A 14,203-nucleotide genomic window follows, 5' to 3' on the forward strand; every position below is an offset into this window, starting at 1 on the left:
CGCAGGAAAGTTCAAGCCTTCGACGTTCTCCTTTCTAGGCACAGAGAAAACGGATCAGTTGCTCGCAGTGAATTGCTTCCCTATGCTGCAGGCATTCCCATCTGTATCTTCATTTATATCTAGACCATTTGTATTCAACCTGCTAGTTTCACATTCTTGCTGCCCTCCTTAACTGAGGCAAAAAAAGGCAGTGGTGAGCACACACCACCAAAACCTGAGACTGCCAAGGACAGCTCACAGGTCCTTACAGCCAAGCTCCAGGCACATCCCACCAGTAAGCTGGGGCCCAGGCCAGCCATCCCCTGCACATGGGGCTGCAGCCCAACCCCAGTGGCTCTCTCCCACACCAGGTGCCTTCTGATCTTCTCTCCTTGGGTTTTCTGATGAATCCATATGCGCTGCTGGAGATGAGATTTGGCATGTGTGCTCTGATTTAAAACCCCTCTGCCCACATGTGCTAATCCCCTGTGGCAACCCACTATGCCACACATGACCTCCAGTGCCATGATTTGACAAGGTCAATGACTACCATGCCACAGAGGTTATGTGCGCTCACTAAAGTTTCTGATGTGCACACAAGAGGGTTCCTCCCTCTCTGTTAACGCAATTAAATGCTTTTTATTTAGAAATTTGCACAATCCCTGCGCAATTTTCTCACCCTCCCCACACAACCAGCCTCTATTAAAACCATTTACCTCAGCGGAGTCATCTTTTCACTGGGCTCAAACACAGATCTTATCCTCCCAACACTTTCTTCAATCCCTCTGCGGGATTAGAGCAAGGAAAAGCGACACTGAAGAGAAGAGCTGCTTCTTCCCCCACTCTCTGGATTTAATATTCAGAATGCGCTTCTCCTTCACACAGCACAAGCACCAGAAATTTACACAAGAAATATTCTTGTGTAAACTGAGCTGTGAAAGTGTACAGACTGAACTAATTTTAACCTTCTGCCATCAACAGGGTTAGATACCTCTTTCACATAAAGCACCTGGCCAAGCACAAACAAGAGACTCTTTCTCCCCATCATATTGAAATTAATCAGTAAAAGCAAGGTGGAAACCAGGTTTCCAGAGCAATTGAATTGCTTCGAGCTTTTGTCTTTCCTAGTAACCCATTCCCATCGGCCCCCACATTTGGCCACCTCTGCCCAACTCCACAGGCTGAACTGAAAGCAGTATGGAAAGCACCGGCGCAGCATCATTGCCATTCTACACTGTCCATCCCTGTCTGTGGATCCACCGCCCAGGTGACCCAAACCACAGGGTGAACCTGGCCACAGCCCCACTGCAGAGGCTCAAGCCACAACAGTAGAGTGGTTTCTTTCATCCTCTCCCCCTGTGCCAGTCTAAATACTGGTGCTGGCACACAGAAGGCAACGGGACCAGGCAGGAAAGGACCGTCCCCTGCAGCAAAGGCAGACAGCAATATCAGATCGCAGCCACTGCTGTGCCTCCCTGCTACTGCACGGTGGGAATTCCCAGGCAGCACAGACACCCAACAGGGCAGCTCTGCACAAGGCTACCTGCCAACAGCACGGGGACAGAGCCATGGAACAAAAGGGAAAATAAGGTCAAAGCAACAGCAAAAAAGAAAACACAAAACGAGATGAGAGAGATGACAGATACAGACGCGGACATGAAAACCCCAACAGGCTGCTCGTTAGCGCTGAAGTCGAGCACATGGAAAATGAGAAGAATTTACTTCTTCCTCAGCCGGAATGTTTGCATAATTGTCACTTTCAATTTTACATAATTCCTTTTTCTACACGTTTGTTTCATGTCTAGGCCACCATGCATGAAATAAATCCCTGCGTTGGAGCACGGCCTGTCTGCACAACGCACAGCACCGAGCAGCCCGGGTTTCCCATTTATTCCCCTATTACGTTCCAAGCAGGTGTGAACAATGCTTTATCGGGCCTAAAACAGAATCAGCTACACAGCTATCTGCCCAGCTGGGACATGTTTGCCTAGGCAGATTTTTCCTCAAACCATAAAGCGAAGTGACTAATTACTTCTGCATTAGTCAGATGCCATTTTCCCCTTCACTCCAAAGGGCACACTGAACCCGGGATAAGCACTGCACCAACAGGTAACTCAGCCTGAAGTTGTAGGGCGTTTGTTTTTATTCAAAACCACACACACCGCTTTGGGTATAGGCTCAATTTTCTTTGTATTTAGTGCTGATGCCCTGGTGTCCTATTATAAAAGCTGAATTACAAACCCAGATACAGAAATATCAACCCTAATTAGGTCTTTTAGAAACACGTTTTTAAAACACTTTAGAGAAAAATCTACATCAAAAAGTGGGGGCAAAGGACGAACATTCAACGTTAAGAGGAGCAGCGCTAAGTAACCGGGCACTCCATCTCACTCTTTAATTAATGAGAGACAAACCATTTCCATGGCCATAATCTAAAGGGAACACAACACTGTCTTTATTCGGGCTAAATAAAACAGAAAACAGAAAATGCTGGGAAACACAGATGATATTTGAAGTTCATTCAGCTTTAAAACTTGACAACGCATTACTAGAGGAACTAGATAGTCTAAAAAAAATAATCTGTACATCACTGCAAAGACTTTACCTCATAATTCAGCTGTAACCCAAACATGCCTGGAAGGTACCTGCATCCCCCAGAAGATATGGATGTTGCAAGCTGGCAGCCACCTAGGAAGCATGAGCCACGAGATGTCAATTCACCGATCAGGAAGATGTCCGATCCATTTCTCTTCCCTTCACCAGCACAGGAACACGTAGCAAGACAGCTGTGCTGGCTCTTTTCGACATGCCTCCATCACCAGGAAGACGTTGCCAGCTGCATGCCCAGCCCAGAGGCAGTGCCAGCCGGGCTGCCATCAGCAGAGCAGCCTCACACCACGGCTGACCCTTCCCAGCCCCCAAAAACAGGCAGGAATGCTCCAGTACAGTTGCTAAAACACACCACGCTATCTCTTCCCCCAGGCTTGTATTCTTATTGGCATGCTTTTTGTGTCTCGGTTTGTGCTGTAGGCACAGACTCATTATTCCTACAGTATTCAGCTGAGACCGAGTGAAGAATCACATTTTGCTTATGTTCTCAACCTCGCAAAGGTACTACTTTGAAAAACACCAGTGACTTCAGCTGCTAAACATTTATAAACAGGGAACGGGAATTTTAACATACACATGCACAGAGGGAGGGAGATGTAAAAGAACAAAAAGAATTCATGTATCGCTTGAGACAAAAATCTATTCCTCCATCTCAGCACTCGTTCCTTTTTTCCCAGGCAAATGCACTGAAACAGTGAAAATTCACTTGCTGTAACGAGCAGAAAATCAGAATTACATAAAAATCAAAGTGTGAATAAAAAAAACAATGCTGGAAAGGTGCATTTGCTTGCAAGATGCCTTCCAGGAGAAGCTGCTCGCTCGCTAGCCCTGACACCGGAGCAACACAACGCGTTCCAGTGCTCAAAACAAACAACTCTGATGAAGCTCTTAGAGCCCACAGCACCAGGGAGGCAGCCGGAGGGCTGCAGCATAGAGCCCGGCACCTGCAGCCCTGCACACAGAGGTGCCAGCCTCCAGCCCCCCCTCCCAGGTGGGAATCCACGCTCAGCCGCCCCAGCACCATCACTGTGCTCCTCAGGGCACCGTGTGGGTGAGGCTAAGAACCCGAAGATGTACACTCTGAAAACAGCTGCTTTCCCTCCCCCCGCAACTTCAGAAATAATTCCTGGGAAGCATTTATGAAAACAAACTACCCATAGTTGTTTATCTGAGCTCATGATCTGGGAACGTACTTTACACATAGGCCCTTGTTGCACCAGATCGCAACCCCTGCTTTGGAAATGGCACATTCTGTAAGTGCCAAAACACAAGCTTGTTTCTTAGAACTGAAGGTCTGGTGCTAACATAAGGCTCTAGAAAACCTCATCTCCAGCAGCTGCTGAAAAGATCACCTTTCCCACAAACGGGCCCAGTGACAAGGACCTCCGGGCCTCGCTCTGTGCCCTCAGGGCCAGCACCCACCAGGGCAGTGGTAATCAGGCTGGAGTGGGTTTATCAGCTCGTTCGATGTAATCAGCAGCATTACCACACACCCATTATAATGAATGTACAGACATCTGTGGAGCGTGATGGATGAGCTGATAGCAGGCACCTTATAGAATCCATCTGGTTGGAAAACCATTGTCATTTTCAGCTAAAAATCACATTAGCAAACTTACATCACAACTTGGTGCTATTTAGCTTCAGACTAGATTCCCAGAGCAAATGCTACTCTTTTTCCTGTAGAGAATCTTGCAAAACATTCAGTAATGCAACAGTAATAGCAGCATGATTTTTTTCCCCTATTTAATGCACCAAATGCTTTAGTAATTCTGAGAAGAAAAACGAAGGAGATTTTTGCCTATCTTGCAAGAAAACCTCTCTTGAGATATGGGTCTGTTCTGCATCAGGAGAGTTCCCTTGTAACCACATGAATTAGTGCTTCTATGAGCAGCAAGGCTATAAATCTAGGGTACCAGTGAGGAAAAGCTGAAGGCTGGGAGGGCTTTGGCTCCTCGGCTCCAGACCTGTGCTTCAGGGGTAACTGAAGCTCAGGAAAATCTAACACTGAGTTTCCATGTGCCAAGGGCTAAAGGTGAGCCAAGGGCTGCTCAGGGCAGGGGACAGCAAACCCACAGCTCTGAGCACCACAGGGATGGGACCTACCCAAACTCCGGCAGGAAGCCCGTGGCAGAGTCAGAAAGAAAACCCCATTATCTCGCCTTCTGGTCCCCTCTGCTAACCACCAGACCACAGAACACTTTTATTGTAGGATAACGTTACAACAAATAGCTATTTTCTGTTAGCAGAAAACCCAGTCTGTAGTTTTACTTTTAACATTCATTTATACTCTGACTCCATAGGAATGCAAGCCAGTCCTGTGACACAGCATAAACATCTCCCTCCTTTCCATGCCCCAGTTTTATTAAGTAATCCCCATAAAAGCAATTACTGAGCTTTGCGCTGAAAAATAAGCAGAAAAAAAAAGCGACAGCAAATTCTGTGCATCTTCATTTGCATATGGATTCCCTCCCTCCCCCTTTCTAAGGTTTTTGCCATGAGGTCTTTTATGTCTCTTTCAATAATCATATAATTATATGATTCCTAAAGTACATGCTGGCAACACTTCAGGGGATTTTAGTCATTACAGGTGACAAGACTTCTCCCGTGTCTAATGCTCGCTCCAATTTCCTTCCACTCCATTCAGACGAGACGAAGAACTGAGCGACACCCCCCACTCTCAGGTGGGTTTTGGGGTCTCTTCCCTCTCCGCAGCGGACCCAGGCAGCCAGACAGAAACAAACTGCAATGAACTCCAACTAGAACGAAGCATTTTTTCAATTAAGCGGCCCATCATTTTTCCCAGGCACTACGTCCAACTATTTTAATGGCTTTCATATTTTTTCTTTAATTTTACAATCTGAAAGAAATGCCAAGGTTCCAAAGACCAAGAATGCTGTAATTCCATTTCTTCCATTGGTTGCAAGTTATTAACAAGCTGTCAAAACACCATAATAATTTTATATAAAGTTTGGCTGATTCCATAAACATCTCCTAGCTGCACAGAACCCTGATTCCTGCTCCCCCTGTGTGCAGCATGTACCGGGCGGGAGGGGATAAAGAGGCTGCACGTCCTCAGACAGCAGCACGAGAGACATTTATGAGCCCAAAAACATCAACAGCAATAGTATATTTATTAGCTGATGCACTTGGCACCGCTGCAAGGTTTAACAAGACACTTCTTGCCCTAATTTTTTTTTGTTTTATTTTTTAGCTCTTCCATAGATAGAAGAGTTACCAGTGAGCAAACCAGTCTCACTGCCCAACAGGAGGGGGTCAGGATGTGACCTGGGTGTCCAGCAGCGTGCCCCAGCCAGCAGCCCCAATCCTGAGCTGTATGCTTCCTCCAGCCCAAGCACATCCTCAAGCAGAGCCCAGACCAGGGATCTGGCTGCAGAGCAAATCAATCTACATTTAAATGTGAAACACAGAAGAAAACAGCAAACAACTACAGGTGTTACAGACCTAGAAGGAACATCTGTTGGAAGGGAAAATAACGCAATGATACTCAACAGCAAACACTACAAGCACTGCATTTAGATGGCAGCCAAAAGTGCAGCATAGAGACATTCACAAAAGTGTACTTCTTGCAGCACACTCAGAAGAGAGCCCCAACACCATCCTGCTCCGTCAGCACTTCCTCAGGCCCAATGACAGAGTCCAAAAGCCCCTGCAACAGAGCATTTCACTTCCAATTGCCACATCCATGTGGCACAGCTATACATAGGCAGCACAAGATTAAAAAAAGCTTTGCTCTGAGCACAAAGGGAGAAAGAGGAACGGTGCCATAAGCTCATGTTTTGCAGCCAGCAGCGCAGGGAAATCATTTTGATCCCTTCAATCCCCTTATCCATGCCAACCACTGACCTTGCAGATGCAACTTTTGTTCAAGTTTAGTCTCTTTTTGGCTTGAAGCAAGACGGTGCTACAAAGGAAATGCTCTCTGTTCATCCTGGAGCACCAAGTGCTACACACAGAGCCGCCTCAATGCCTGCTTTCACCTGATATTTCTGAGCTTCAGATCCAGAACAGCAAAGTTACAGACGGAGGCAGGCTGTCCTCAGGGCAGGGCACTCCCTATCCCTGGTGGCTCCAAAGTGCTCACCCCTCTCCTCTGTTTCACACCTATGGGGTCAACAACACGAAGACTGGCTCTCCTTTCAGCATCTCAACAGTGTTCTTAAAATTTCATTAGCTTTGGAGGAGGCCAGTTTTCAAAGAGACGGAACAGAGCTCATAAAATTGCGTTCAGACCTTGCAAGGAACGTGACTGGAGCAAAGCTCCTGTGGTGCTGGAACACAGCAAAGCCAGGAGATATTTAAATGGCAAGAGCCACTTCACCTACATAAAACTCTTTTATACCTTTACGGTGATAAACTGGAGGCATTAAAGTGCAGTGAATTGGAAATTGTTCTCACTTACAGCAGGATGTTCACATACAACTGATACTGAGGTGCAAGTCCTCTACACTGTATTTCAAAACTTTTATTTTAAAAGAAAAAAAAAAAAGAAATTACTGCATGGGGCAGGACAGGCTGCTTTGGAGATGCTGTTTGATTCCAGCTCCACCCATTTAGGATCCGGACAGGTGGAGGGAAGCAGCCTGCAGTGCCAGACAGCTCAGCACCGCACAGCCAGGAAACAAGAGAGGAGGAAGATATCAGAATGAAAACACCACCCCCAAACCTCACAGTCGCAGGAAGCAGTGCGAGCGCTGTGGGTACTGCTGTGTGAGCGTGGCTCTGCAGCCCAGGCATTGCATCTCCATCACTCAATGCATTTTTAAAGAGGTACAGTAGAGCAATCCATCAGCCCAGCAAGCAGGAACCTCAGAGAAACAGCACTGTGCCCAGCTCACCCCATCCCTCCCATCTCCCTTGCACTGTTATTTTCCCAGAAAGAAACATTGTAATACTCAGTCCCATTCTGGGAAATAACTGAGATAAAACATAAGAAGTGCACATCCTTGACATACTGGGAGGACAACAAAGTTCTCACTTCCCATTAGACAAGCAGCCAAGTGCACTGCTACAAGCAAACACTACCTTGGATCCGGTATCATCTACTATTTGGACTGAGTGGAACACTAGCTACACTAGGGCTCTTTTATCCAAAAATCTTGCCTGTGCAATACATAACACCCTGTGTTTTTAAATGTGATTATTATTATTTAAGGATAATATTTCATCTTCTCTGCATTTGTAGGTGCACTTCAAACTGCAACAAGCTCCATCCCACCTTTCACCCCAGGTTTTAGCCCACTGAAGAAAGGCTGAGCTTTGAAAGATGTGGGTGTCCCACAGCCTGGCCTCGGGTGAGCACCCCACTTCCTCCCCACGACACCGCAGCTATTCTCAACGGCACTGCTGCTGCTAATGGCACACCAGTGAACTGGGCGAGCAGGCACTGCCCTTAGCAGGGCTGAGCTCACAGCTCTTGTGCAAGCGGCCCCACACCAGGTGACAATGCCACCAGCTGATCCAGCCTGCACGCTACCCTCCCCAGCAAGGTTCACCAGTGAGGCAAAACACTCCAGCAAGAGCCAGACCCTCCCCCCCCCAGCACCGCACCACCCTGTAGCACAGTGCAGGCACCTGGGTATCTGTTCAGGGCTAAGCAGGCACACTGGCATCCCAGAGCCCCCGTCTTAGAACCATAGAATGGGTTGAGTTGGAAGGGACCTCAAAAATCATCTCATTCCAACCCCCAAGCTCTGTACTCAGGACCTCTCACTCCTTGATAGCAACAAAAAACACACCATGAGTACCTGCTTCAGACCGAAAACCAACAGCGAGGAGAGCAGATCCATACAGACTAACAAGCCTGCAGGAAAACCAGGAGGCATTCAGCACACTGCCTACCCAGTCACCACCTTGCCTGGAGTTTAAAAACTACTTTCAGGACCAACAGTCCATCAGAAACACTGACTTCATACCAAAATCACATGGCAATTAAGTAGAAGGAAAATAAACACTTAGGCCTAGGAGCTTGTTTCTAACTTCAGGTTAGCCATGGAGAAGCTACACTGTAAAATGCACAGGGAGATCTGATGAACGAGAAGCTGCACAGCTAGGCCAGCAGAGCCAGCACACACCTCTGAAGTTGCAGTTGCATGCACTGCTTTTCTTATCAGTGGGAGATCAGAGCACCAGCACACAGGAGAGCAGCCTTATCAGAACAGCAGCTGAAGAATCCAAGGACACTGTGTAGAACCTGCTGGCATCGTGTGGGTTCCCTGAACCCCGTGACACCAACAGCAGAGCAGTCACCAGGGGGAGGGGGGCAGTCACTATGCTCGACCCCTGGGGTCGGGGGCCAGAGGGGACCAGCACCTCAAGGTGAGCACAAGGTCAATGTCCGCCTGCTCCACCCAGGGACCTGCTGCTGCCCAATGCCTGCCTGCACGTGGGTCCTCCAGGAGATGCTATAAATAGGTTAAACATTCCTTTAAAAAAAAAAAAGAAATACACACAACTCTTACACATACACACACACACCCAGAAAGTTAAAATTTCCACGCAGTGTTCCAAAGCTTTGCTGGAATTTGTAAAATTGATAAACAAAAGCCAAAAGGAAAACACAACCCCTCATCTTTATGACTACTTTGGGAGAACAATTGCTCTCCAAGATCGCATTCATTAACATGCTGATGAAGTTCCCTTTTAGGGCTGTTTTTTGTACTTGAAAGGAACAGCGATGATCAGAGAGCCCTCAGCCACCACTCACTCATTTCACTTCTCTCACTCTGATTCACCAATCACCTCCACGAATAATGAGCAGCTTCATCTGAACATAACAAGGAACACACGCTCCCCTCCGTCCCATTCATTTCGGGAGGTGCCCAAAAATCCCCCATCCATCTCCTGGGCTGCAGCACACTGTGATGACCAGCACTGGGCAAACCCAATGTCCCAGCTTTTAGCCCCAGCGCTGTGCCCAAGGGAGATGAGCACCCCATGCACGTACCAGTGGGGCACAGCCTGAGAGGGAGTCACGTTTAACTGAGAAGGTTCAGGGGAAGGAAGGGAAAAGAGAAGTCTCTGCTTCCTGGGCTCTGTCTGTGGGCTTGGGTTGTTTTTTTTTCCTTTAAATAAATAAATAAACGTCAAATCTGTCTTTACCTGATGGGGGTAGAGCCAGGGAGACGTAGGTCAAACCACAGGTGGGCATCGCAGAAGCAAGATGCAATATTTTCAGATGACAACTGCCACGTCAGTTAAATGATACGGCCAAATGCCAAAGAGCTACAAGAGGCTCCACACAGCACTCATCCTAACTGCCCCCATCACCAGGTCAGTGTGCAGGAGCCACAGAGAGCCCTGTGCTTACAGGAACACCACTGCTGAGAATTTTCTGAAGTGGGCAAGGGGAATTCACAGCATTTTGAGATAAAAACAAACAAAAAAACCCTTACGCCTTCCCAACGCTTCTGTCATAAAATTCTGCCTAAGTACTCAGATTTAATTTCCAGGGGGAAACCCAAAGCCCTGCTAGCACAGGTCACCTTACCGCCCAGTGACAAACACACCTAGAGGAAGAACACAAGGAGGGACCACAACACGCTATCACAAACACAACAAAGGCTCCATTTAGGATTAGAAATTAAGCAAAGCAGACTTTGGTAGTCCAGTACAGCCCTCGGTCCATACACTCACTGATATCCTTTCTCCCTCTTCACTGACATGGAGGGTTCCAATTCTCACTTATTTTCAAAATCTCATCAGAGCAGATTTTAAGTACTCCAACAAAAAGCACATACATGAACACAGACTGAAGGGCTGACCTCCAAACCAGAAGAAAACCACCTGTTGCAGCCAAGCACACCACAGCCCCAGTGCCACAGCATGCAGTGACTCCGCAGTGTCAGCCAACCACATGGGCACACACTGCTAACCAACAGTTGTGTCCCAACAACCCCCCTTTGCCTGCAGCCCTGCTGGGCAGCACCCATGGACAAGGAGAAATCCACAGCACACCGAGCGCTTTCCCCTTTTTTGTGTCACTGCCATTTATGAAGCACACGTGGACATCAGAGCACTGGGAGCACCTCCTGGCCCCATCCCTGCAGGAAACACTCCTCTGGAGGAACCCGCTGCCCCGAGGCACTGGAGCACGCACACCCCCCTGCACGCAGGGAAATAATAGGAATCCATTTATTTCAGCTGCTAGCGTATAACGTTTCAGAGGGGACCGCTCAAAAAGATCTGTATATCATTTTACTAAAGGACAAAACAACACAGGGCTCCCACAGACAGCTGTCTGTAGGGGTGACCAAAGTTTAAGGTCACCTCCCAGCCCCTTATCGAGGTTCTGGCCCTGTCAATGCGATAACAGGGCGCATCCCATCGGAAAAGCACTGAGTTTTCCCTCCAGCCCTAGAGGGACCGCACTGCTCTCATCTGAATTCTATTTCCTGATAATGTGCTCATCGTGGGGGAAAATTTCTGCAAGAAGATGAACATTACTTTCTGCACTGACAGCTCGGTGAAGGCTGGGGGCTCTAATTGGACCTCTCTGCTGATGCGGATTTAGCTAAGAGCACACACATGAAAATAATAATAATAATACAGTTTTGAGGCATGTTTTAGACACAAGCAGATCCCTAACTTGTTATCAGCTACGTTAGACAGAGTACCGGCCTTCCTGCCAGGACAACACCCCACAAATGACAACGTGAAGGCCAACCACCAGCACAGCACCGCACACACACCTGGTGCTGCTCGGAGACCACTCAGCTCCACTCAGTGCTGAGGCAAAGGGAGCGTGGGCTCCCCAGGATCTGCCTCCAGCACTGGGACTGAGGTTTCCCACACAGGACAGCACAGAGGTGTCACACAGAATGGGATCCCCGAAGCGTAGCTGCACAGATCCCACTGCAACGTTGGGATCATCCAGCAGTCCGTGCAACACCCTTCATCAACACACAGCAGCAGGACACCTGCAGCACTCCAAGCTCTGCCCTCACGTGTGTCAGAGGGTGCGGGCAGAGGCATGGGGTGCCATTAGGATCCACATCCCAGGGCTCCCCAGGTGCCCCAATGGGTGCACAAACAGAGAAAAAACCAAAAGCCAAAGCTGCAGTTTGTCGATGCCCCTCTGAAAATATTGGATTTCCTGCTCTGCTCGGCTCAGCCCAGACAAGGCAGGCAGTATTTGCTCAGCAAATATTGTTTGTAATAAGTTAGACAAGCAATATTTTTTGCCAGCCTATTAACACCAGAAAAATATGTACAGTCAACAAGAGATGAAGAATTTGTTCAATTACTTCAAAAATGGGAATTATAGCCGAGGGATTATTATCCATTTAAACATCTCTTTTCCACAAAATGTCAAGCACTGGCCATTTGCTGACCATCTTGGGATCAAGTCACATTTTGGCACGGGGCAAACACAAACTCTGCGAGCCGGGGGGGCCCCACACCATGGGACCACCCCAGCACCGCTGCAGCCCTCCTGTCCTGAGAGAGGGCAAGTGGGGGGCACTGCATGCAGCAATCTACCCCCCCCCCCCCCCCCCAGCAAACATGGGGATTAACACACATAAACGGGCACTGACAACATGCAGCATTCTGAAAGCACAATGCCTTTTTTTTTTCCTCCAAATTTTTTTATTATTTTTTTCCTCCCACCTCCTCCTCCTCCAGACGAGGGGAAGAAACACTCCTTCCCACCCCCCTCCCCCCCACACCGCCCTTTCGGCTCTTACCTCCAGCGCTTCCAGCGTGTTGAAGCTGGCTATGGCAAAGCCATCGATCAGGTCCTCTTCCTGGGAGCTGGACTCGCGGCGGCGGCGACGCGGGGGCCGCGCGGTGCGGGCGGCGGGCGGGGGGCCGCGCGGTGCCGTGCAGTTCTGGGCGCCGTTCTCCTTGCCGGGGCTCGGCTCCTTCTCGGAGCCCGACGAGGGGCTCTGGTTGCGGGGGTCGCGGGCCGCCGCCTCCCGCCGCCGCACGCGGTCCCGCTGCGACCTCGACCTCCGGCTCTGCCGGATTTTCCCATCCATTTCCGAAGAGGAGGCAAAGCAAAAATAAAATAATAAAAATATACTTAAAAAAAAAAAAAAAAGGAAAAATAAAAGAGGAGAAGGCCAGGCGCGGGGGGGGTGGGGGCGGGGGGGCGTGGGGGGGGGTTAAAAGTGGCCCCCCTCCAACTCTCCGCTTCCCCTCTCCGAACCCCGCAGCCCTTTAAAAATAATAATAATAATAATAATTTAAGAAAAAAAAAAATCAACACCACCAACAACAAAAATCCTGCTGTTCAGCGCCTCGGATCCAGGGCGATGGTAATCCACAGAGCAAGGCTGGGTGGCGGCGGGGCGAGCGGCACACACACACCAAAAATATTAAATCCACGGAATGACCTTGACAAATTTCCACCCCCCTGCCTCCCCCCACCCCCCCAAAAAAAAGCAGAGACGGGAAGAGGAGGGGAGAACAGAGAGGAGGGGGGGGGTCTATCTGGATCAGGACGAGGACACCTCGGCTTCACTCGGCGCGGAAGAGAGAGGCAGATCCAGGAGGCTCCGACCCGGCTCGGGATAATCCAGGCGCGGCGCCCCCTCCCCGGGGGCAGCGCCGCTCCGGGGCCCCGCTCCGCGGCCGGGGGCCCGCCGCCCAACTTTCTTGCCGCGGAGCGAGCGAGACAATCCCTGGGCAGCCCCCGACGCCGCCCGCCGCCGCCGCCGCCGCCCGCCGCCTCCGCCGACCCCTCCTCGCCGGGCGCCGCCGGCGGCTCGCAGCCCCCTCCGGCGCGGCGCGGCGCCCCCTCCGCCGCCGCCCGCTGCCGGATGCCGCTCGCCCGCCCGCCCCAGCCCGGCCGCCCGCGGCGCGGCGCAGCCCCGGCCCCAGAAGCCGCTCAGTCGGCGCTGCCCGGATGCCGCCCCATTCTCCCCAAGCTGGGACGCGGCGCTAGCACCGCCCGGCCGGCCGCGCATGAGCAGGGCTGCCAGCTGCGCGTCATTCCCCGGCGCAGGCCCGGCCGTGCCCCCGGCCCCCCCTCTTCCTCCTCCTCCTCCTCCTCCTCCTCCTTCTTCCCGCCCAGCCGGCAGCGCGCGGCCGCCTTTCCCCCCCCCCCCCTCGCCTCAGCGGGGGGGACCCGCCACCCGCCTTCACCCCCACCGCCCGGAAAAGTTTCCCCCCGGCCGAGCTCCTCCCGCTGCGGGGGGGCTGCCCGCCGTTCGCTCTCTTTCCTCTGGCCCGGGAAATGGAGGGTGGCAGCGCTGGGGAAGCGGTGTGGAGCAGGGGAGAGCTGAGGGATGGGGTCGGGAAAAGGGATCCTCTGGGAGCTGAAGTGATGAACCGAGGGCTGAAGAAGGAGTTGAGAGTGAAGGGAAGAACTGAGGGGCCGGGGATGAGCAGGGGGATAGGGATGAGCTGGCGGTTACGCAGAGTCGCAGTAGGGGGTAGGAAGCTGCTGTAGGGGTTGGAAGGGACCTCTGAGTCCAATTCTGTCCGTTGGCAGGTTCCTGCAGTGGGTGAGGAACTGAGGATAAAGGGAAGAGCTGAGGGACGAGCTGGGGGTAACGGCTCAGGGAACAGTGGGGGGTTCTGTGAGGAGCTGAGTTAGTAGGAGTTACGTGATGAGGGATGAACTGAGGGGTGATGTGGGCTGAGAGGT

General features: G+C 50.6%; 1 protein-coding gene across 34 annotated transcripts in view; it reads right to left on the reverse strand.

Annotated features, from left to right (window-relative positions):
- Positions 1-13,496, reverse strand: part of FBRSL1 (fibrosin like 1) — a 419,446-nt gene extending 405,950 nt beyond the window's left edge. For 32 of the 34 annotated variants that reach the window (XM_015275670.4, XM_015275667.4, XM_025155677.3 and 29 more), the window contains exon 1: positions 12,297-13,496. In XM_015275670.4, coding sequence (XP_015131156.1) covers positions 12,297-12,590 — 294 coding nt within the window. In that variant the 5' untranslated portion in view covers positions 12,591-13,496. The remainder of the gene's footprint in view (positions 1-12,296) is intronic. The other 2 variants (XM_040648320.2, XM_040648321.2) reach the window with 1 other exon arrangement.
- Between the last annotated feature and the right edge of the window lie 707 nt (positions 13,497-14,203).

Source organism: Gallus gallus, chromosome 15, assembly GCF_016699485.2.
Source record: "Gallus gallus isolate bGalGal1 chromosome 15, bGalGal1.mat.broiler.GRCg7b, whole genome shotgun sequence".
In the NCBI taxonomy this organism is placed as follows: domain Eukaryota; kingdom Metazoa; phylum Chordata; class Aves; order Galliformes; family Phasianidae; genus Gallus; species Gallus gallus.